Here is a 26178-nt window from a genome sequence, read left to right as displayed (position 1 = left end):
GATAAGATAATAAACATAATAGTAACTAACAAATACCCATCTCTATGTCTTATAATTATGCTGAAATTTTTGCTGAATGCTTCAAACAACAAATAAAGATGCATGCACTAAAATGAGCATCTTCATCCGATCAAGAAGTTTGACAGCTGTGTAAGTACATATGGGGTCCTTTTCAGAGAACCACAGATAGAAACGAAGACGATGCTAATAGATCATTCTTCATTCACTGTAATACCTGAAAACTCTAAACCTTAGGAGGAAGCTTTGAATATAGGAGTATCAGTGGAAATTGTCAGATTTTGGAATATGAAAGACTCAAGCACTGATGACAACAATTTGACTCCGTCAAGGAATCCTAGAATAAATTCAGTGGAAGGAATATTAAATGAATGCATAATATCTGCAAAAGAGCATCTACCAGTATTCCTTTAAGTATATTTAAGTTAATGTTTCTATACAATACAAGCAAGGAACCTATTATTTCTAGAACATCAGACCTCCAAAGGATTACAGGCATAATGCTTCTCAAAAGACTAGTGCTGGGTGTATTCAGTCCAACTGGCCCAGTCTAGTGGGTCTGAGAACAAATGTACCAAACACTGAAAACTGACAGGCCAGTAACTGCTTGTCAAAGACCAGATACACTCCTGCAACAGAAGATGTGCACCTTCAGGGAGAAAATCTTGAAACAGCAGCCTTCAGAATTTTGTTGTGAAAATAACCTAGACTAGAAGATCCAGAGGTTCTGAAGCAGAAGAGTAAGGTCTGTTTCGAAGTCTAAGATTCTTGATTTCTCACCACGTGCTTTGTAACCTGGGCAAGACGGCTAACCTCTATTATTAACATCTCTTTCTTTGAAATAAAGACATTCATACTTAAAGGTATATGTAGCGAAACATTCTGAAAATGCAAAATGCCGTTAAGTATATTCCATCTAATTGCCGTCACTTTCGTGGACACACCATAAACAATGGTGAGTCAGTGGGAAGATGGCCTATTTGAAGTTTATGCAGCTGATGACTTACTCCAACAAGCAAACAGTGTTTCAAAGATTTCTCCAGAAAACTTTCGGTACATCTGCCAAATTCCAAAACGGTCATCCCAGCCAAACCTTCTACACTTACTATTTCTGCAGATCTAATAGGGATCAAAGGCGCAATTAGAGATAAACATGTACACATCACCAAACACAGACCACAGCAGAAGCAATATGGCCAGACATGAAACCTGACTGTCTAAAATCAGTGTTCCTCTTATCAATAACATATATGTAAGCATTAGGGATATGTTTTAGTTTAATGAATTAAAAAAATGTTCCCTATTACAGCTGTGTTTAAATAAAGTAATGAGGCAGCAGATCAATACATACACCCATAAATACATATATGTTCACACACACTAAGCAAAAACATCCTTCATATTTATCTTTCCCCTTTAATCTTCATATCATTACACTGAAAAGCTGCAGTCTGCCGCCTCAAATAGGCTTTGATTCATCATCTTTCCGAAGGTGTAAATCAGAGATCTTGCCCCACGCTATAGTGTAGGTCCTTGAAAACTCAGTTTCAAAAATCCAAATTGGCTGGTGTTAGGCACTGGAGTATATGTTTGTCTAAAAGGTGACTAGTTCAGACCACCTTCACCACAGGAATATCTGCTGACTCTATCAAAACATACACATGGAAACCTGGCTACCGGGATTCTGCTGAAAGTCGCAATCTAGCCATCGTACGTGAAGATACTTAACCTGCTAGAGGCAGAGGTGTACCCAGCAGCCAATCCACAGTCCTTGCTTATTATCAGCCTTCTCTCCCTAGAAGCTCTTCATTCTTTTACATTCTTTTACACATTCTTTTACACCTAATGGTTGCAATTTGTGGCAAAGTATGTGTTCATGGGGTATGATTTTTACAGCATAATCTTGAGTGGGAGCAATAAATGAGGCAATAAGTCAAGCCGAAGAAAAGGAGATCAACAATATTAAACGAGATGTAACTCAGAAGGAAAAATCATTAAGTGGATTTCATATCAGAGCTCTGCCACAGGGTGCAGATGCGGTAGCCTGTTTCCCCCTCTACTGCACAGAAGGGAAAAAAAAAAAGTCCTGGTAGTTAGAAGCAACGACATTACATGTGGTGAGTGATTCATTTGAGGGCTCTAAATTCTCTTGATCTTTGCTTCTGAAGCTTGAGGGTTGAAACCCAAGAGCAGGTGAAATCTAGAAAGCCTGCTGATTGCCATTCCTTAGAGTGTTTGGTAAAATAGGCTATTTTTAAAATTCAGCAAGATGGGCGGTGAGTCTTCCTAAAACAGTAAAATTTACTGTTAACGTTTTCCTAGCTGCTGGAAGCCATGTGGCAGTAAGTACCACCCCCTCGTTGCCCAGGACAAGCCCTGGTGCGTTGCTTACCCAGGACAGTGATGGTGGTGTAACTTTCCTGAGGGGGGTCAGTGTAGAGCTGGCAGAAGTATCTTCCTTCATCAGAAATTGAGACATTTGTCAACGACACTCTGAGTTCACTGCTTGAAAAATTCAGCAGCTGGAACCTGCTGTCCTTCAAAGCTGGAAAACAAAACACAGAGTTAGTGTTGTGAGAAAGACGACAGTCTATTTGCCTTCCCGAGGGGAGGCAAAAGGCAGGTGACTAGAAAGGCAGCTACAGAGCAGACACACGGATTAAGTCTTTCTGCACCTGGTGGGTACTTCTCTGTGCTTCTTGAGTTCCTAGTTAGGGCTTCTGCAGTAACTGCTTGTAGACACATATATATCCCTGCCCCAAAAGGAAACTCACACACATGGGTGTGTGTGTCTGTGTATCCCTTGCTGTCAGTTTGAGCACTTATTCATAAATTGTTCGGATCTTCTATCGGAGGACAGGCAGAATGAGAACAGGAGGAAAGGCAGGCAATGAGCCCTCTTTGGCCCTGAAATTTCAGGGAGTAGAACCTACAGGCTTTTAAATTGTCTCTAAAAATCTGAGGCCTTAAAAGAAATAGAGGTTCTAATATTATGAGAGAAAATTTTAAAAAAGCATTATTAGTAATTTCAAAAGCAAAATGAAAATCATTAAAAAAAAAAAACACTTTATAGCAAAACAATCCAATTTAACTCTGATGCATCTTTGCGTTTGATGTGGTTTGAGGTGGCACTGCCAAAAGTCCATGGCCTGGGGCCTACAGGGGCCTTAGACCTGACCCCATTTTCTAACTGCATTCAGCTCCACGGGGATGAAACTGATTAGGCATAAAGTAGGAAGTCAGAGTCATCCCAAAAGTAATGTATGTGGGCTTTTTATTGATTTCTAATATTCACTTTTAAAATCCTTATATTAATTTGGCAAAGGCTACATCAGTATATACTAATGACAAAAATGCATTCTAACAATGAGAAGCTGGCTTCTCTCCTTTTACCCTCCATAGTCCTCTTAATGTTCCTTAGGTTTATAACTCTTTCCACAGGTCATGAATGTTCTGAGGTGTTGGGGGGAATGGGGACAAGTGGGCAGGAGGCGACATGCCTGACACCCGCTTTGGTTAGGCACCAATGCTCTCAAATCACAGTTTTTCGAGAGACCTGATTCTTGCTCTTGCCAAACCCTGACACCCATTTGAACCATTGCTATGATATACAATTAAGTTTCGATTACTGGCTTTTGTGATCTTACATTTGGAAGGATTTCAGCACATGGGCACCTCCATCTACCACAGGCTATGATGACAGGAGATTTGGTTTTGTCTTTATAGGCACAGATTGCCTAGGAAACTTCAGTCTTCAAACCAACAGATTACCTTTGAGAATGCTATATTTTCCTTGCTTTACCCTATTTGAGTTGTTTGTGTCAGCTAAGTATTTGGGACTCAACAGCAATTCACCTTGAATTACTACAATCAATTCCTATTGCAAAGGAAGACTGTCTTACTTTTAAAAAAGGACCATTCAAGGTTTCTATTAAGTAGGAAGTTTATGATTGCATGTCTCTTCTTCCCTCTGAAGAACTGATTAAACTTTAAGCATCTAACATTAAATTAAAAAGAAAAAAAAAAGAAAAAAAAGGAGGCCTTGGCAATCTCTTTATCAAGACAACATGTAGGAAAAAAAGTTGCCATCTAATGCTATAGAGATGGAAACTTACGCCGGAAGTCCCTGAAATAAATGGTCTGTCTGTTGGGATTCAGTAGTTGGATAACAGAGTCGTCACTCTTATTGACCTGGCAGCTGATGGTTGCAACTTCTCCCTCGATCACTGTCACGTCTTTCGTAAACAAATTCTGTCCATCACCTTTAAAAAAAGGAGAAAAAAATTCCATCAATTAAAATTTGGTTAATAGGATCAATTAAAATGAGAAACAAGAAGTGAATTAGAAAACAGACACGATGGGAATTCCCTGACGGTCCAGTGGTTAGGACTCCGAGCTTTCACTGCCAAGGGAGCGGGTTCATGCCCTGGTCGGCGAACTAACATCCCACAAGCTGTGCGGCCAAAAAAGAAAATAGACAGGAGTAGCCACATTTCGTAAGGCTCACACACCTTTCTCCATAGTCCACAAAACGAGTCGATTAAGCTGAGCTAGATCTAGGGGCAAAATACAACTAAGCCTGGAATCAACGTGCTGTCAGAAGTTGTGATGTCCACGCTCCAGCCTCCAATGTTTTTACTAGCCAAGTAGTATGCTGGAGAGGTACAGAAAGGTAAGAGTATTGGCCGTCATGAGGAACAGCAGCTCCCACAAATGGAGTAGGGGAAATACGTATACATCATCCTTCCTTATCTGCGGGTTCGGCATCTGCAGATTCAACCAACCACAGATAGAAAATACTAAAAAAAAAAAAAAAAAAAAAAAATTCCAGAATGTTCCCCAAAACTTGAATTTGCACGACAGCAACTATTTACATAGTGCTTACATTGTTTTTACCACTATTTACATAACATTTACATTGTACTGGGTATTATAAGTAATCTAGAGATGACTTCAAGTATACATTTTATAGAAGGGACTTGAGCATCCTGAGATTTTTGGTGTCCGTGGGGGTCCTGGAACCAATCCCCCATGGATACCAAGGAATGACTGTACTCAATCTCAGCTCACATGCCCTTGAGCTATTTGGTCACCTCACAGAAAACTCAAGGGGTCACTTAATAGAAGTAGGTGGGAGGGCTCAGTAAACAATCTCACCTTGTTAGTGGATGTCAAGATTCCCAAAGTATAGGCAGTCCCGTTATTTATTGCGTAGGGGTGGGGACCTGACTGTGACCCTTTGGAAACTCAGTAAAATCCTGGGAAGCCTTACAGTTCACTTTGTTACTCTGTTCTCAGAAACTACATCTTCATGACTCACCCAAAGCTCCAGGCAGTCCTGAACCACGCCCCTTCTACAGACTACCCCCTTCCAGCCATTTAGAAAATCTCTTACAGAACATGTCAAAAAGTCTAGGCTTTCAGATCCACTGATATCTGGATTATCTCCAGATCGGCTCTAGTTTGTTACTTCTAAGATAAGTGACAGTAGCCAGGGCCCCTCATAAATGTCCTAAACGATCCACAGCACAGGTAGGAGGAGAGGAGACTTCAAAAGCAAAAGATGAAATAATTGTTGAATGTCCAATTCCGCACCGGGCATAGCAGGGGATTTAGCAGTATAAGACATTGTCCTAGCCTCTAAGAAGCTGCAATGTTGGTGAAAACTGATCCCTAATTCCCACTTACAGAACAAAAAGTATAATACAGGCAATAGGTACAACGGTCAATCAGGGAGGGGACAAGAGAGATTGCTTTTTAGCTATAAGATTTAGGCAAAACTATTAAAGTCCCTGAGACAATGTCTCATCTGTAAAGTGGGGATAGTAATTAAAAGCTATCTCACAGAGCTGTTGGGAGGATTAAGAAAGATAATCAGGGACTTCCCTGGTGGCACAGTGGTTAAGAATCCACCTGCCAATGCAGGCGACACGAGTTCGAACCCTGATCTGGGAAGATCCCACATGCCGCGGAGCAACTAAGCCCATGCGCCACAACTACTGAGCCTGCGCTCTAGAGCCCGCGAGCCACAACTACTGAGCCTGCATGCCACAACTACTGAGCCTGCGCTCTAGAGCCCGTGCTCCGCAACGAAGAGTAGCCCCTGCTCACCACAACTAGAGAAAGCTCGCGCACAGCAACGAAGACCCAACGCAGCCAAAAATAAATACATAAATAAACAAATTTAAAGGAAAAAAAAAGAAAGATAATCAATGTAAAGCATTTAGCACTGTGGCTACCTTTCGTAAAACTGAATAAACGGTAGCTGTGATCATCAGCACCACCATCACTTCTCTAGATGTCAAATCCCAACTAAGCAACTGTACATGTTGCGAGTAGTGTGGATACAAGAATGAAAGCTCACGGTCCCTGCTCTCAAGGAGCTCTCTATGTAATTATATATCAACTCAGGGTGGCTTATTCACTCTCTAAAAAAAACCTGTCACATTAAGAAACAAAGGTCAAAGATAAGTACTATTCTAAAAAAAAAAAAATGAGACCGCATAAATAGAGACGCAATTTGAGTAAATGGAGGATTTCCACCTGCTCTCATATTTCTGCTGAAGGATCCTTTTTTGGCGTGACACAGCGGGGAAGTGTGAGAAGGGACGTCTAAGATGGCTTTAAGCCAAATCCACCTAGAAATAAACCAGCCTACGGGAGAGGATTAGAAAAGAGGCAACTAGAGGGATAAGGAAAACATTATTAGAGCCACAGATAAACAAAAATTCTTGATGCTTGAGGAGCAGAGCAAAATGAAACCCAACCTTGAGACCTCTGATCCAGGGAAGAAACCTGGGTGTGAGAACGAGGTCCACAGGGCTTGTAGCAAGTGAAAAGGTAAATCCAGCAGTGAAAGCTTAGTGGGCTGAAGAGTGTTAGAGAATAATAACAAAGAGGAAGAGTGATCAGAGGAGACGAAGTCATGCTTATTTTTTCCTCAGTGGGTCACCGTGACAAACACAGAATTCAGAACCCAGCTGGGGGGAGCAGTTTATTCCCAGATCTGAGACTAAAACAAGGGAAAGGGAATTCCTGCCAACTGAGCAAGCTTTTCAAGGTGGTTTTGCTGGCCCTGGCGGAGGTCTGTACAGAAAGGACAATACCCTATTTCCTCAGGGTAACCCAATCTAGTAAGGAAACATTAAACTGCATGATTCAAAAGCTATTCTGTCTCAAAACATGGGACTTGCCTTGAGGAGATTAGACTATCAAACCAGTCTACCTGGATTGTGGAGGAGATTTCTTCTACCTAAAGGAAGTCTATTAGCAACACAAATAAGAATCTTCAGCTTATAAAAGGACCACATGGAAAGGCTACCCAGTGAAAGGCCTTAATCCCTTTGGACTTATAGATCCTGACTACCATCTTGCAGATGCTGGGACTTAAAGCCAAGTGCAATTCAATTAAGCTCTAATAGAATAGTTTCTGTGGAAATAAGCATCCACTCTAATTTTAGTCTTTACTCAGAACCCTAGTATATTCTGTCTATATTCATATTAAGGCTATAAAACATTTGCAAAGGAGACAGGAGCAGAGGAGTTGACTGTGATTTTGTATTTAAAGCAAGGAAAGTAATAAAACAGAACCAGAGGGACTTTTTTGTTTGTACGTTTCTTAAAAAGTCTAAACATTCTTATTTATTACTTATAATCAAATAATATAAGACCAGATCCCTTTAATGTGTCATTGCTGAATAAATCATTCAGGTAAAACTTTTGCCATCTGCAAATGTTTGCCCTTGCTGTGCTCTGGCACATAACAGGCTCTGCAAATCCACGGTGGTATCATCATCATTATTGTATTATTTTTTGAAATTGCTAAGGCCAACCTAAAATCCAGTGTCTCAGAAAATGACAATTCCTAGCTATGTTAACATGGTTACGATACAAATGCTAAAAAATTATAAGTGCTGAAAGATATCAAAGTGCCTTGACTGATGGTGGTGGCCCAAGGATGTCACTCTGTAAAAATCACCAATAAATTATATGGGTCAGCTGGACAGTAGTTATATTACACAGAGCTCCATACTTGGAGCATCGTAAGATGGCTGCAATGGAATAATAATGACCTATTTATTTGAGGCAAAGGAAGCGAATGACAGTGATGAAAATATGATATGTATGTCAGTACTCCTAACCGCCTGAAGCCTTTATGTAAAAATAATTTCTGCTCACGTCCTCAACTATTTCTTCCAAACAGAAGGGTTCACTGTGACTTGATAAATTTCCCCGTGAAACAGATATCATGACAATTAGGTTGTTACAAAACACAATCTGATGTGTAGCAGAACAAACAGGTAACTTTGGTGCCTTTCTTAAATAATCCATTTAAAAAACCCTTCCGATTTTCTAAAATTCAATCAGCAGATATACCGTCAGGGCAGAAACAGCACACGTTCTGGGCAAAAGAAATCAAGTAGGTACAATATACTGTAGCCATTAAATAAGGCTGTTATCAGCAAGGGTAATTTATTTTTAAGGGTGGAACAACGTCTGACACGTATAGACATCTTTGACTGCTCATTGGTATACGTGGGTGAGGTTTAAGAGACGGAATCAAACTGGCTTTTAATTTATACCAGCAACTGTATTCCCTATAACTTCCCTATCTGCCCCACAAATTCTAAAAATAAAACTCTGGCATTAGAGAGGCCCATTCACTCGCAAGCAGGTCTCCCAAAGTACTCCAGAAGTTGCCAGGACATTCGTTACAAAGAAGAAAAAGCATATTACCTAAAGCAAAAAAAAAAGATAACATTTATTTTGATGATCAGTAAAGACCATTTCAGCTGAGTTGGTTAGGGCTGGAGTGGGGCTGGGAAGGCAGTGGACTCAGAAATCCCCCATTAATTCAATCATCAATTGACTTAACTCATGGATTCTTTCCTGAAACCTCATTTTGTTATAAACACTATGTAAATGCATCACACAGAACACTAAGCCTGGGTTAGAATCTATTTGACCAACAAGAGAACTGCCTGAAGCGGGTGATGGGGCAAATCTTCGAGCAAGAAGCTGAAATGAGAAATAGCTCAGGCACTGGGACTTGGGGAAGGGAACGTATGTTGCTCTGACGCCAGGCGTTGTGTTAGTGGCTTCGCACGCTTTTCCTTCTCAAACTCCTGGAGTTTTCAATGTCCCCACTTTAAAGATTAAGAACCTGAGACACGGAGAAATTGAAATAAGCTGCCTAATGGAATTCAGCTAAGTGGCTGAGCTGGTGTTTGAACCCAGTTACATCAGCTTCTCCAGCCCATACAGTTTGTACTTTTTAACCGGCCAACCTCAAGATTTGTTGCCAAGGTTCTACTGGCTCTGCCTTGGAAAATTTACTTGTTTTTAAAGAGGGTGATTTCCCTATGAGCAACTTCTGATTTTTTTTTATTTCCATAATTTATCCAGAACACAATTACACACTTCAAGATGAGAGAGAGACTGTCCTGAATGTAAAACACCTTGTTTACTACTGCTTCCTTCTTTTAGCACTCAGCACACTGCCCCTGGAGAATGCCTTTATTACCAGTGCACGGCCAGCGTTTGCCAGCACTGAGAGCTCTGGCCCCCACTGCCTGTCTGTTAATAAATAAAGCACTTCATTTACACCGGGGAAGTCTCTCCAGTCAAGTCTATAATAAAAGGGCAAGTCACAGTTGGAACAGAATTCGGTTTATACTATGGCAACTATGTAAACTCTTCCTGACTCCGGAGGAGCACCAATGACTCTTTACTGGGAAGACAGCTTGCCCAGAGAAAGAGCAAATAAGGTCCCCTGTTCTACTCCTTCAGTTGCAAAATCGTATTAGGGGAACCTTTTTTAAAATCCTCTGCTGTGTGGAAGACTGAACCTAACATTAAATCAGCATAGTCAGGTTGTCTAAAATAGGCAAAAGTCCAACCAACAATACAGGCTGTCCAAAAAAACCCAACCAAACCAACAAAATAATCATCCTGCCAATGATTAACATAGCCATTAAAAAAGCCACCAGAGTTATCGAAATTTTACACTAATTAAAGCTTTGGGGTTATTAAATCTTCCCCTCCAAATGGTATCTAAGTTGAGACTTTCTAAAGAGGCAAAAAACTTGCATGTTTTTGAAACACTTATTTCTTAGTGGTATGTGAGCCCTGTGTCTTAAAGCTTCAAATGGCTTTTCCCCCATTCTCATTTCTGTTGGATCCCATTTTTACAACCGTATCAGTTACGTACCCAACTTGAAAGAGAAACCCCTTACCTCAACACAAATACAACCATCACCAACAGAGGCACTGCAATTCCTGCTAACGTTTCTGAGAGCTAGCCTTAGAATTGAGTACATTTCAGGAAAAGAAAAAAAAAATTAAGATTCTGTTGCAACCCAGAGGGAGAAATCTTTCTAACTGCACATGTTCCTCCAAGTCAACGTAAACAGTGTTCACTATAAATCATTAACAAAGCCATTAAGATTTGATTTCTATCTAAGCAATTATTGTCAGCATATTTCGTACACTTCCTTTAAAAGACTCAATCTTATCTTTCAATTCATTAAACTGTTCCTTGCATTTACAGTTTTATATCAAATCAGAAACCTATTTGAATTAATAAGAATTACAGTAAAAGTAATTTGAAAATAAATGATTTGAAGTTCAAGCCACAAAAGCTTTTGATGAAAGAATTTAGTCCCCTTTAAATATTACAGTAACATTTTCAGTCATCCAATGTGCAAATAAAAGACAGTGAGAACCTGTGTCGAAAACGATGGGTCCAGGGCTTCCCTGGCAGTCCAGTGGTTAAGACTCCACGCTTCCACTGCAGGGGACGCAGATTCCATCCCTGGCCGGGGAATTGAGGTCCCACGTGCCGCGAGGCGCGGCCAAAAAAAAAAAACCGAAACAGAAAACGATGGGTCTATCAACCGTGGATTAAGGTCAAGGGTGAGCCCTCTTCAACATGAATACAATTCTTTATTTCAAAGAGAGACAATACTTCAACCTTTGTGAATACTAGAATATTTATTTGAAGTCAAAAGCATTCAATCTGCCTGCTGTTTACAAAGCTACTCTTAACCTTTTTGATCCCCATCCACGTTTTGCTATCCCAAACAGTAAAGTCGAATTTGTTGACTGTCTGCTCCAAGAACTGTCTACTCAATGGTCAAAATAAGCATGAATGCAAATCATACAGTTCATAAGCTGAGAGTTAAAATAAGCTAAACCAACTCAATAAATAACCGAGTGGGCAAGAGTGTGTGGCATGGACCAAAACACTTCCTTTGGGTCACCTTCTTTTTCATAGAACCCTTGCGGAAACAAAGGTCAACAGAACTAAAAGGAACCTCCAGATCAACTCTCTCATTTTATAGATAAAGACAGTGAGGTCCAGGGAGGAGATATGTAAGTAAGATCACATGGCATTTATGAGGCCCCATCTCCTAATGGCTCATCAAGGTATTTCTATTCTTGGTTATTTCTAAATAACATTTATTGATTTGCTTCTAATTACAAAAGCAATATATGCTCAAGGTTTGTTTATTTATTTATTTATCTATTAAAAGCTTTGTTTCAAGTGTAGTATTCGTAACACTTTATCCTATGGCATGGAGATGGTCAGGATCTCCTAAGAATCTCCTGTAATATAATTACTGCTGTATCACTTGAACTTACGGAAGGAAAAAAAAAATACTGAATTTAATCTAATCTCCTTTTATAATCAGTAAAAGGTGAGGCAAATTTTTGAACGGCAAGTTAAAGAGTAATCTTCCCTCAGTGCTGGTTTTTTCTTCAATTAAAATTGTTGATTTCCCCTGAATACAAAACAAAAAAATATCATCTGACACAACATTAAGCAATTCATGAATATTCTGTATACACGTTCTTGTTTAGTTGACTAATGGCAAATTAACGTTCTCTATTTTAGCTTAAACACATACTATAGGTATGTTTGATTAGCATTGAATTCCAAAAGCTGATTACTATGCATGCTTTGATTATGTAATTACATAATAGAGTATAATGGCTCCTTTGGAGTCATTATGATCTATATTGCAAATATGTTTCAGTTTTGCTATAGTTTAAATACGTTGAGATGAGAGCTCATAACAAGGCTCCACTTTTTAGTCTTATCAGCTAAATGGGCATTTCCCCATTCATCCCAACATCTCCTTGACACCAATTAAGGCCTATTGTGTCAAGCTGCATACACTTTTCCAGAAGTTCCCTTTGTTTTCTCGGCATTCAAAAAAGGACATTGATTTTAAAAGCTGTATGATGCAAAAGGCCTGGTTTCAAAAAAAAAAAGGCTGAAATTCCATCCGTCATGCACCCTTTGAAAGGTCTGTAAGGAATCACATCTAGTTCATTAATCACTGTTCAGACAACCACAAGGGGGTTAAAGATGGAATTTCACCTTTAACTCGAAAAGGCACATGAAGGAGGGACAGCCGAGAATACTGATGGTCACAGTGGTGACTTGTCACAATGCGTTCAGCCACAGCAACTTACACAAAGGTCCAGTTCTGCAAATCTCATGTCTTGCAATATCCTTTTTAGAAGGGGTAGCTCTGAAAGAGCACGGCCAGATTTTGCCTTCAGAGTTCCCACACCCAGGTTTTGATGGATCTAAGGCTAACAAAATCGACCTAGTGAATAGATTTTGATAATTCCACCATCACCTTACAAATTGGAAAGTTCAGGATTTAAAACAGGACAAAAGTTATTGCAAAGAACGATGTCAAGATTCTCTTGTCCCCGTGAAATCCTTTAATCTTGTGCTATTTCATTTGTAAGAAGATCTGTTTCTGCTTTTCTCTTCCAAGAGAATGAGCTCTTATACCATGCCAAACCAAAGGTGACCCGAGTCTTAACTTTAAAGACCAATAAGCATCAAGCTGTTTTTACCTTTGGGTCTATTGGTTTTCAGCATTAAGGCTGAAGAACCGCGGTCAAGCAGTTCAACTGTATTGACTGTTGGTCAATACAGTCCAACTGGTATTTACATATAGGATGAGAACCTCTTTTGTGAAAGGAAACATTGATTAGATGTGTGAAAACTCTTTTCCAGGAATACTGTGACAAAAGAAAGTAGTTACAGCAGCTGCGCCTATGCTATTTCAGTTTTAACCATCACATTAGAAGCCTTCCTCTTAAGACTGAGCTCAATAGGACTTTTTAATCAGAGCCCACAGCACTAAGGGGGCCCAGCAATTATGATGCCTATGATCTGAGCTGCCTGATCCCATAAAGCACAGAGGTTCAATGCCCTCTATAGAATGTTTGTGGGGAGTGATACCCATCCGCTAAACATGAAGATCTGAATTAGCTCTTCCATTAAAATCCACTTATCCAAGAAGCGAAGGCAATCAAAGAAAGAGGAATATAAGAATAAACCATAAAAGATAATAATAATCACTGAATCCTTTTGCTCTTCACACTGAAACGTGAAAATCCCAGACTTTCTTCTCCTCTCACTCCTTTTCATAGCTGGACGGCTTTCACGGCCTTTTCGTTCATCAAAAAGATAGCATCGGGCTTCCCTGGTGGCGCAGTGGTTGAGAGTCTGCCTGCCAATGCAGGCGACACGGGTTCGAGCCCTGGTCTGGGAGGATCCCACGTGCCGCAGAGCAACTGGGCCCGTGAGCCACAATTACTGAGCCTGCGCGTCTGGAGCCTGTGCTCTGCAACAAGAGAGGCCGCGATAGTGAGAGGCCCGCGCACCGCGATGAAGAGCGGCCCCCGCTTGCCACAACTAGAGAAAGCCCTCGCACAGAAACGAAGACCCAACACAGCCAAAAATAAATAAATAAATAAATAATGAAGATTTCATTAAAAAAAAAAAAAGATAGCATCTTTTTTGGAGAGAAGATAGCCTCACCCTGAAGAAAAACTTCCTCCAGTGGACAGGTTTTCTGAGAATTAAAAGAGAGAGGAAAAAACAGAGCCCCCGAAGTAGGAAAGTCACTGTTTTATTTGCTTGTGAGATGGCACTGAAATCACCTTGAGGAACAGTCATTTTAAGCCTGCTAAATCTGCTTAGAGGCTCTTGGGAGAAAAGAGGTTCTTAAAAAAAAATTAATTAAAAACTAACCACAGCCATCCAACTTGGACCTTGGAGGAGAACAATCTGAATACAGAGGCTTCTTACAAAACTAATTGTGTTGGCAAAGCAAGGAGTTTCTTCTCAATGGATTTGATTCTGTGATGCTCGTTTATGGCAAAAGAAGAATAAAAGAACAGTTTTATATTGCTCTGCTGCAGTAGCAATTGAAAGCGGGGGAGTGTTCCAGCATTTCAAAATACATTGTCTCTTTCAGACAGAGCCTGCTGAAGGCCAACTGTTGATCTTCTGCACCAACCACTTTGCTAATGAACTGATAATATGATATTCCATTCCCTGGGATATATTAAATGGCTACTTTGCAGACTGAAAACTGGTTGTACAATTCTGCTGTCCGTGAGCATGGACTATGGGGAAAGAAAATCACATTCTAAAATGGATGCACTGTGCAGGTAGAAGCCAGTAACTGATGAAGCACAGACCCTCACACCATCCAGTGAGATGGTCACTGGTCCCAAAGTTACCTGAAGCCTGGGATAATGGGAATGGACGACTTTAATTCGTATAGAGAACTATCCACATTTCTCAAACCATGAGCTATTCATAATGAAAACAAAAGGTTTAAATGATTAAAACTCAAAATACGCATTAAAATATTTGAAAACCACAAAGGACGACGCACATATTAGGTTCTACTATTCCTATAAAGATTTAAGGGAACTTGGACTTCTTCCTTACCCGGGAAGAGATCTTGGTAGCCAAGCCATTTACTATACACACTGCAGCAGCCTCTGGAGAGCCCTCACTCTGTAAGAAAATATAATGTTGCCTTTTTTTTCTAACCAAATGAAAAGAAATCCACAATTTCTGTCTCAAAGCTATGGAGACAGCAGGCTCTACTGTGGTCTCTTCTTAACTGACACTTCTCAATTTCCCTACATTCTAAGCATATTTAGAGATGCAGATTGTTTACAATAACTGCCCCTCTACAAAGTGCTTTAAATTGAATTTCCTTACAACCCTTAAGCTCAAGTCTCAATGGAGATGACACGTGCAGTTCCCTTATTTTTTATACCCTGCTTTTAAGCACCCCATTTAATATCATCTTTCCCGTTGATGAGAGATACCATTATTAAACCCGGGTCACTTGCTTCAACTTACTAAAAGCTGATTTTTTTTTTTTTCTTTACGTTTGCCTCCAGGGCGTTAAAAGACTAACAATTAGTGTAAGATATTTAAAATCACAAAGCTATCACATGTAACAATGATTACTACACACAGAAAAGAAAAGGAAAGTGACTGCTTTTCTCCACCTCTGGAGGCAAGAGAAACACATTTCTTTTCTAAAGCGTTCATTATTATTTTAATTTTTTTAATATCAAGAAAACACCCATTATTTCTGGAGGGAGCATTATTTTAATTATCTGTATGACAACAATAGCTAAATACTTTAAAAATGTTTTCTGTGTGCCAGGCGCTATGCGTTGTTTTTTGTGTTATTTTATTTAATCCTCACAACAGTCCTATGCGGTTCAATATCTTATCATCATCCCCATTATACAGATGAGGAAACTGAGATTTAGAGAGGTTAAATAAGTGGCTGGAACCAATATCCAAACGTCCGTCTATTTCACTTTGGCACCAGTCACAATTACAGTATGTTAATGAGGCTTTATTTTATGATGCTAAAAGAATGGTGGGGAACTAATGGAAGAATCTACTGTATCTGATTTATATGAGTTAGGACTAAAACTAAAATAATACAGCTTAGAAGGAATTTGAAGCCTATCCATCAGCAATCAGCATGTTCCAATATGTGACAGCGACATAATTAGCTCTATAACCAGAGTCCAAATACTGGTCCTTTAGTATTTAGAGAGAGGATCTCTATTCTGCCGAATGATTCCGACTCCAAATGCAGTTCAACTCCAACTTCAGGCATTTAGAGTGTCTGCTTCAAGGGCATTCATTAGTACTGACAATCTATGTGACTGAAATTTGGCTGTAATAGCAGTCTCTCTCTACATCTCCTCGTTCATTTTTCCTGCCAACAAGAGCCATTGAACACCTTCCAAATTTAAAGCTTAGAGCCGACAGGACAAGCAAGTAAGGATATCAGTTGGAACACATCAGATATGGACTCAGAGTGAACGTCAACCTCAACTGACATGACTACAGAAACAGAAACCGGGGAAATGGGAGGGGATAGATGTTTCATATTCTTATTCTAGAGAGTATTCTGAGCGTGTGTAATATGGTTTGTTCAAGAAACAGCTGTAAATCCATGATAAGCATCATGCTGAATAATGTGGCAACATTCAACTTATTCACATCTCCTACCAGGAATCCAAGCAGCCTTGGACTATTTTATGAAATGACAGTTTCTTAGCTGGAAAATTGGGTTCTGTGACTAAGGCCCTTATGGTGAGTTATTCCCTCTGTTATCCGTCAGTCACAAAGCAAGTGGTGGTTTTTTAACCTCTGGGCTCTTGAATTGCTGGCCCCAGCTGAGTCTGAGAAGAAACATATGAGTTAGAAAGCTCTTCTTAAGCCAGGGTTTGATGAAGGGATTGCATGTGGAGAGTGGCCAAAGGAGATTCCAGATTCTACTTTCCTGACTGCCGAGTCCCCGGCGGAAAGCCTGTGTCAGTCAGAGGGGCACTGCAACTATCCAAAGTGGTGCCATTATGAAAATAACTTGATTAGTTACCATCTGAATGTGGGTTGCTGATTAATCATCGTTGAAATTAGAGATATGTGATAACGACATCACTTGTACCTTATTTTCACTTAAGAGGTCATCTAAGGAAAATGAGACCATAAAACTCGGAAAACAGGAATTTGTGCTGCAGTTCTGAGCTTACTGGGGGTGAAACCGGGAAAAACTCCGACTCTGTTTTCACATTTTAAAAAGGGTAAATGGCATCTCTCCTCCGAGGTTATCATGAGAATCGAGTGAGGAAATGTGTGTAACAGTATTTTTCAAGCTCCAAAAATGCTAAATAAAGGATATAATCTTCTCCTTCTCCAGCTTCTTCATTAGCCTCATGGCTCTCTCCATGCAGCCTCTGTCTATAGTGCTAGGACCTTCTTATGAGTTTCCATGATCTGCTGGAATTTTTTTTTCAATTTCAGAGCTTTAGCTATCATTCTTTTCATTCTAAGGCTAACTAAAAAAGCACAGAGTAAATTAAAACATCTTCATCACTAATGTTAAATTGCAAACTAAAACCATCCTCAGTATGAAAAGTGTAAGATGAATAGCAGATGGAGGCAAAGGAGTGGACATTTAAAATTAGGTTCAATCTATAGCACTACAAACATGACTTATTTTCTGTTTTCCCTCCTTTAATTATACGGCCATAATTAGTTCAGTGAACAATTTCCGTGTTCTAAGGTTGTGTTAGGTTAGTCATGTAACACACAACACCCCTGCTGGAAAACCTCAACCGTCGACACCTCAGATATCAAGTTACTGAATATGCTGTTCCACAGAAGTGAGCTTTCCATGTCATTGAATCTCTCTCTGAAGGCCAAAATTAAAACGAAATGAAATGAAACAAAAACAATTTCCACAAAGCTTGCTGACTTGCCACTTTCTTTGTCCTATGCTCCTATGTAAGGAGGATGACATGAGTTAATGACACACGTGGGACCATGTGGCCCTTCTCTAAACAACCTCAGCTGTCAGGCTTGTATGTGTGTTGCTGCTTCCCTCCAATGCTGGCTGTCACTTCTTGAAGATAATTCCTTCCTTTATTCCTAAGTGCAAGAGCTTTGAGAAAGCTACTGGTGCTAAGACCTTTCCTGCTTACCAATCCAGGATGTTTGAGGTCTCTAGAAACCTAACCTTCACTAAGCGGTGTGTCACTGTGGCATGAGGGGGGTGTAATTTCCCCCTTCACTTGACACTGGAGGAAAGAAAAGTGCACAGACAAAATTTAATTAACAATAAGATTTGGCTTAGTTTGACAATAATACTTTGACACTAATAGATCTTCTTAGGTAAAAATACGCCTTTGAACGTAGGAAGCAAACCAATAAAAAAATTGGTGACTGACTCTAGTTTGTTTTTTAATGTTATTATTATTATTAGTTCAAACCCATCTATTACTAAGCTATGTATAAAGGCAGGTAAACTGACCATGGAGGATGCTGCAGGATCCAGCTGGAAGTCATTCGCTTTCCCTATGAAGCTCTGATACCTCCCCACGTTCCTAGACTTCTGGCTCATGGTGTGTTGTAATTGTCAGTCTCGGCACTTATTACACTGATAGTTCTATGGTCATTTATTTACAGGGTGGTTTCCTTTTTAAAAAAATTTTTGATCTAGGTTCAACTGCTAGCGCTGCCAGTTATTAGCTAAACCTTGCAAAAGTTACTTAAGCTCTTGAAGCCTCAGGTTTTACACATGTAAAATGGGTCTAAAAATTATAATTATTGTATCTCCTTGAGAACAGCCATACTATCTTCTTCATCTTTGTATTCTCAAAGCATAATAGAGGGTCAGTTTATAGAGCAAGTGTTCAATCAATCCTTGTTAGGGGAGTTACTAAGACCTTCACACTGAGGCACTCTCATTTTTGGAGACAAGTCTCTCAACGTCAAAACATTAAGTTGTACCCATATCCCTTATTAAATATAATTGTGAACTTCAAATGAATTTAATTAAGAATTTCCTTAATTTTGCTTTCGAAATGATTAATTCCAATTGTCTGTTGTATTCTGAAGCTAACCATTTGCTTTTCCATGGCTTAGACATTTTCACAAGGTTGAAAAGAAACAGCCCTAGTGCTGTGTCTCCAGTAGTCAACAGAGCAAACAGCCCAGCTTTAAGAAGTCCCTGATGTATATATATGTATTGCATCTTCTTTATCCATTTGTCTGTTGATGGGCATATATACAATGGAATACTACTCAGCCATTAAAAGGAACGAAATGGGGTCATTTGTAGAGACATGGATGAACCTAGAGACTGTCACACAGAGTGAAATGAGTCAGGAAGAGAAAAACAAATATCGTATATTAACGCATGTATGGGGACCCGAGAAAAATGGCACAGATGAACCAGTTTGCAGGGCAGAAATAGAGACACAGATGTAGAGAACAAACATACGGACACCAAGGGGGGAAAGTGGTGGGGGTGGTGGTGTGATGAATTGGGAGATTGGGATTGACATGTATACACTAATATGTATAAAATAGTTAAGTAATAAGAACCTGCTGTATAAAAAAATAAATAAAATAACATTCAAAAACAAAAGAAGTTCCCGATGTTGCGAGGGAGACAGACATGTGTACGTACAAGGACAGCACAGTGTGGTGAGACTTGTAAGCCACAAGGATGCGAATGCACTATGGGAACCTGGAGAAGCCAGGAATGACCCTCTCAGGATGGGGGTGCAAATTCCAGAGAGGATGAAGAAGAGACACTAGCAAGAAGGATCATGGTGTGTTTAGAACAAAGGGAAGAGTGTGATATGCTCTGAAGAGTGCCAGGAACGGGCGCTTTCTAAAAAGGTCATTAGGTCCAGATATTGAAGGACACTGTATGCCAGGCTAGGGAATTTGCACTTTATATTGTAATTAATAGGGAGCCATTAAGTGATTTTAATCCAGGGAGTGATATGATCACACCTGTGTTCTGAAAGATAACGTCTGTGCAGAGAGGGAGGGAAGACGGGAGGTGGGAAAAGGCTGGAGCCAAGAAGATCAGTTAAGAGACTTCAGCCACAGAGTACTCAAAGCTGATAAGAGCCAGGTAAGGGAATCCGGAGGGGGGACGGCAGAGCTCAGGGTGGGAGGAGGGAGAGTGAGGAGGAGTGGGGAGCCCTTCCAGGTGAGGCACATTAGTGGGCTTTCAGCTCCGTTAAGGGGGCCTTGGGTATTCCTCAGTCACCTCTGCTCAACTCCAGTTAGTGTCTAGTGGCCTTCTAAGGAAGGACCAGCAAAGAGCTAACTTTCAAAAGGAGCTGGACGGCAGTTCACACACCCATTCTCATCCCCACTGCTGGTCACCACGGAGATGGGTTTTTGCAGCCTCACTTATACCAAAAATAGAATTAGGGTACCTGGGTGTCCCTCCACCCCTGCCACCCTCACCCCCAATAGAGCCTTGCTAGTTCAGTGTGGTCGACCAGTAGTTTTGAAAATCCCTGCGAGATGATTAAAAATGAAGACTCTCAAATCACACCAGACTGACTGAGTCAGAATCTGCATTTTAGGGCTTCCCTGGTGGCGCAGTGGTTGAGAATCTGCCTGCCAATGCAGGGGACACGGGTTCGAGCCCTGGTCTGGGAAGATCCCACATGCCGCAGAGCAACTGGGCCCGTGAGCCACAATTACTGAGCCTGCGCGTCTGGAGCCTGTGCTCCGCAACAAGAGAGGCCGCGACAGTGAGAGGCCCGCGCACCACGATGAAGAGTGGCCCCCGCTTGCCACAACTAGAGAAAGCCCTCGCACAGAAACGAGGACCCAACACAGCCATAAATAGATAAATAAATAAATTAAAAAAAAAAAAAAAGAATCTGCATTTTAACAAGAGACTCTAATCATTCATATGCGCATTACAGTTTGAGGAGCTCTGGCCTAGAGTACAGTAATCCTCTCATGATCATAAACATTGAGACTGATGGCTTAACCAAGGAAGATCACAGAAAGAAGTGTGTTGTTCCTAGACTAAAGGTTTCAAGGAAACAGAAATTATGGCTGTGCACATAATTGAATCAGTGAGTCAATTATGAATTGACTCATAATCAATTCATAATTGATTATGAGTGAATCAGTGAGTCATGGGGTGAAGAAGAACGTGAATCTGCACCACCAAGTGAGGCCCGTCTCCAGGGAGTAACATGGCTTCTGCAACTTCTACTTCTGTAAAAACCGACTTCAAGTTTGCACGATGACAATAAATCGACGTGAATCGTTCATGAAGTCAACAGGAACTAGAACCTTGGGTTCTTTTTCAAGTTTCACAGAACCGCCACTACACAAATGAAAAATCCTCTCCCAAAGCAGCTAGCTGACTGCAACCAAAGCAAATAGATTATTCTGCATTCAGCTGCAAAAAAACCCCCGACTTCTTCCAGCTGGTGCTCCCACACTCAGTGGGTTTGTAAGTTCGCATGCTGCACTCTGGTTAATTTTTTCTTCTTTGGTTTCATTGTTACTGTATGTTTTGTGCTCGTGTGTGTTGAGCCAGTGAAGACAAAACAACAAATAGGGAAATAAAGCAAGCAGTCCAAAATGAAAACTGAAAGAGGCAGTCCAGGTTTGTTACAAAAGTGATGAGATTCAACTATACAATCTGAAGGGAGGGGAAAAAAAATCTATACTACCCCATTACAGCAGACTTTTTCACTCTGTGTCCAGGACATAAAATTTGCTGCAAAAGCACTATTTACAATAGCCAGGACATTGAAGCAACCTAAGTGTCCATCGACAGATGAATGGATAAAGATGTGGCACATATATACAATGGAATATTACTCAGCCATAAAAAGAAACGAAATTGAGTTATTTGCAGTGAGGTGGATGGACCTAGAGTCTGTCATACAGAGTGAAGTAAGTCAGAAAGAGAAAAACAAATACCGTATGCTAACACATATATATGGAATCTAAAAAAAAATGGTTCTGAAGAACCTAGGGGCAGGACAGGAATGAAGACACAGACGTAGAGAATGGACTTGAGGACACGGGGAAGGGGAAGGGTAAGCTGAGACGAAGTGAGAGAGTGGCATGGACATATATACACTACCAAATGTAAAATAGATAGCTAGTGGGAAGCAGCCGCATAGCACAGGGAGACCAGCTCGGTGCTTTGTGACCGCCTCGAGGGGTGGGATAGGGAGGGTGGGAGGGAGACGCAAGAGGGAGGAGATAGGGGGATATATGTATATGTATAGCTGATTCACTTTGTTACAAAGCAGAAACTAACATGCCATTATAAAGCAATTATACTCCACTAAAGATGTTAAAATAAAATTATACTCCAGTAAAGATGTTAAAATAAAATAAAATAAAATTCTGGGTACTCTGGGAACACCCAGAAACTGGAATTGTGAAAAAAAAAAATTTGCTGCAAAACTGTAGGTAATGACATAAACAGAGGTTTAAGGGAAATAATAAGAGTCATAAGCTGTAGGCAGAAAGAAGCAGACACAGAAAGAGCCTCGTAGAATGCTCAGGGGAAGAAAAGGTAAACAAGAGTTTCACTTTTACACGGCCTCTTAATGAACATCCATGGATGAGCCTGGAGCGGATGCTAGAGTGAATGTGCCTTGCCTTCCGGATGCAGGCTAACAGCATCCTTAGCAGCAGCTCACAGAAGGAAATGACACCTTGAAAGCAAAGAAGCAAAGGTTTCACCTAAGTGTAAGAACCTCAGCTTGGAGAGGTTCTCTCCTATCACGCTGAAACTTAAGTATATAAAGTTTAGAATTTCAACCACTGTGTAAGTTTCCTAATAAACTTTTCGAATTTTATTTTTTTGGTGGGGGGAAGAGAGGGTAGAGCAGCACAATGGTCATTGCCACGATCTAGTTTCTGTTCTTCCTGTTCCTTAATATATGGCCGATTGCAATTGGTTCGCACTTCATTCCCCTAACCAATGTGTTCTTACGTGAAAGCTTTCAGGATTTTTACTCGTGGCATACCCAGATGCCTTTCCTGCAGTGGGAGAATATCTCTGAAGGGTTTTCTGCTGGGTTACTAAAGTGCAGTTTCAGAGAGAATAATGTTCTGAATTTCAGTCTCTTAAAAAAGTCGTTGGGTTTACGGGCAGTCACGCTTGTCACATTTAGCATGTGAATTACGGACTTCGTGGAAACACAGTTAAACTGCCACAGTTGTGCACAGCCATAATTTCTGCAGAGAAAAGAGCAACAATTGGGGAGCTTTATTACTATTAGTTTTCATTTTTAAGAAGCCAAAATCAACCCTCCTTACATTATAAGGTAGTTTTTCTTTTTAAAAAAGTTTTTTTTTTTCTTAAATAAAGAAAAAGAAAAAAGAAAACCTCTAATGGGCTATTTGCTGTTCTATTCACTTTTTAGATTTGTCAATTTTTGAGTGACTGCCAGCACCAGGGACTCTTTGTAACACCCTGTACTTGGGATATAATAAAAACATGCAATGATTAAAAATACTGTGAGTGTAACCACAGAAGGGACTATATATTCTGGGCCCTAAGGAAGGCCGTTTCTTTGCAGAATCAGACAGACTCCGTTTATGTTATTAAATTGTAGCACTATTCACTGTCTGGGCTGGAAGCTTCCCGACATGTCAAAGGCACTAATATCGGTATGTCCAAAGCACACATTAGAACATTAACCTCTAGAATGCTGGTATCCTCTAGCCTTGCAATTCAGAGTGTAGAATTAGATATCCAGTCCTATGACATTGCTTACATGTCACAAATGTCTACCTGTCAAAAAATGTTTCTTTTTCCTACTAATTCACCTGAGAATCAAAAAAAGTATGAGGGGGCTTCCCTGGTGGCATAGTGGTTGAGAATCTGCCTGCTAATGCAGGGGACACGGGTTCGAGCCCTGGTCTGGGAAGATCCCACATGCCGCGGAGCAACTGGGCCCGTGAGCCACAGCTACTGAGCCTGCGCGTCTGGAGCCTGTGCTCCGCAACAAGAGAGACCACGATAGTGAGAGGCCCGCGCACCGCGATGAAGAGTGGCCCCCGCTTGCCACAACTAGAGAAAGCCCTCACACAGAAACGAAGACCCAACACAGCCATAAATAAATTAATTAATTAATTAAAAAAAAAAAGTATGAGGATTGTAGAGTTTGTAAGCAGAATACATTATTAATATAAATGGTAAGGCTAAACACTATTAATAATAAAAAAAAACCCCACCAATTAAATGCTGCTTCTTTGAGCCCTAGCTCTGTGCCAGGCACTCTGTTGGGTGTTTTGCCACACCCGTGGTTCTCAACTTGTTTTAGCACGCATCAGAATCCTGGGCCCTACCCTGGGGTTTTTAATTTGGCAGGTCTGGGGTGGGGCCCAAGGATTTGCGTTCCTAGTAAATTCCCAGGCGATGTGATGCTGCTACCCTAGGGGCCACACTTTGAGAACTGGCACACAGCATCTTATTGAATCCTTCACTGTGTCCATTTTATAGATGAGGAAACTGAGGCTCAGAGAGGGGCTCTGCCACTTAATAGCTGTATACATTTGGCCAAGATACTTAACTTCCTCAGGTCTCTGTGAGGGTGACCATTCCCATTAGGACTTTTCCCATGGCCAAATCTTGTCCTTTCTATCTAAATGTCCCCCTGACTTTATCCGAACGTTAATCCGTGTCCCGTTTCCACCACCCATTACTAGGACCGTATCAGCTCAGATTTATGCTCTGCCAGCCGTGTTGTGATTAGGTGTCATCCCTGTCTTTCTATTACTCCGATATTGATAGATAAAATTCTGTGGTGATGCATCGCCTGCCCTTCCAAAGGTTACTGCCAGCAGATGCTAGGAATCAATACAGTTCTTATCTGTCACAAACCACAAGAAGAGCATGGTAAACAAGGCTCAATGAAAGGCCTGTGAACAGGTCAAAGGGAGAATCCCAGCTGCACGGGGTCACCAGTTTTTGTTTCCCTACCTAGTCCAGAACCTGGCTTTGGCTCTCAACTATCCGTTAAGGTTGGACCATATAATATAGCGGGGCTCAGAACTAGGCCCTGGGTCCAACACCATCTCTGGGGACCCTTGACATGGACCACTGAGAGGTGAGGCCAAAAGGCTAAAAATCTACTTTTATTATAACACGCGACCAAGATCGATAAGATATTTGAGCTCTTTGGAGGCAAAGGCTAAATAAATCTAAGGAGATATGGTAGGTTCACATATTTTTTGTTTTCTCCATCCATCTTTCAATAGGAAGAGTCTTAGTTTGGGTGAAAATAAAAAGCACTATATATATATATATATATATATATATATATATATATATATATATATATATATATATATATACACACACACACACACACATACACATATATATTTTAAATGCTTGTTGCTCAACACATTAAGAAAACATCTAGTTATAGATGTCCTAGAAACCTTTTTTTTTTTAAAGAGGAGGCAAGTTAATTTTCTAACTTGATTTTTCTTCCCCAAGGGAAAGTTGCTTTATCTACAGAAAAAAGCAGGCCTAGGGTCCCCACCTGCCTGTTAGAAGTCTGCCCCTTTAAGTCTGAGTACAGCCCAAATGGAGCTAAAGGAAGGGTTCCTCAAAATCCTACAAGCAGAAATCATGCCCTCCAAAGATCTCCTGGACTCTTCTGCATCACTGCCTCTCTCTCCCACTCCTGGATCCATGCCTCTCCCCTCCTCATTCCACCTTGGTTCTAGCCTCCCATTTGCTCAGTTCTGTCTTGAGCTCTGGTGCCTTTATCAACTGACTTGCTTCTCCATCATTTGCTCCATTTTCAAGATGGCAGCTCTTCTTCACCCTCTTGTTTGCATGTGCTTAGACTGACCTCTCTGGCTTGGTCTTAGGATAGCCTCTAATGATCTAGGGACATAGAATGAGTCGGAGGCAGGCTGGGCTTAGCATTTTAAGAACTGTTCCCTTCCTTGGTTTGAAACCTAAGCATATTGTATCAAGAAGCTCCCAGTGTGGCCAGTGGGTTTCTACCTTTGTGCCTGATGGCCTGAGTGGCCTAGGTCAGACCTAAGTTTTCAGAAAAACGATGGGCACAGTTGCTCACAATAGGTGAGATAGTCACATGAGAATGACCAACACCGATAAATGAGGGACCATGCTTATTTACCAGGTTGTAACTGATTTTAAGAAAAAGATTTACAAATGCTTTTAATGAGACTATCCGTACCTTTTAGGAATTTGCAATGTAGAATTCACTCACTTGCTACACAGGCCAAATACTTTTCAATGCTTGAGATTTACAAGCCATGAGAGAGGAGCCATGAGGCGGGCTAAGTGTCCTGAGGGTGACCTGTTATGGACGCAATGTTTTTTTCCTACACAAAACCATCAAAGACATTATTTAAAAGCGTACTGAGAAATGGTGCACAAAAATGAAGCTAATATAAATTTATTATTTATGCCACACAAGAAGAATGAGGCCAGCTTTCCTGAGAATCCTCTG

The 26178-nt window shown here is 40.7% G+C and overlaps 1 protein-coding gene across 7 annotated transcripts in view; it reads right to left on the bottom strand.

Annotated features, from left to right (window-relative positions):
* CADM1 (cell adhesion molecule 1) overlaps positions 1-26178 on the bottom strand; it is a 322060-nt gene that overhangs the window by 61122 nt on the left and 234760 nt on the right. For all 7 annotated transcript variants that reach the window (XM_036860676.1, XM_036860678.1, XM_036860680.1 and 4 more), the window contains exons 2-3: positions 4134-4280; positions 2411-2563 (exon numbers count right to left, since the gene is read on the bottom strand). In XM_036860676.1, the coding sequence (XP_036716571.1) occupies positions 2411-2563; positions 4134-4280 (300 nt within the window). The remainder of the gene's footprint in view (positions 1-2410; positions 2564-4133; positions 4281-26178) is intronic.

Source organism: Balaenoptera musculus, chromosome 8, assembly GCF_009873245.2.
Source record: "Balaenoptera musculus isolate JJ_BM4_2016_0621 chromosome 8, mBalMus1.pri.v3, whole genome shotgun sequence".
NCBI lineage: Eukaryota > Metazoa > Chordata > Mammalia > Artiodactyla > Balaenopteridae > Balaenoptera > Balaenoptera musculus.
The sequence above is the reverse complement of the archived record's forward strand: the minus strand, read 5'-3'. Positions and strand labels throughout refer to the sequence as shown.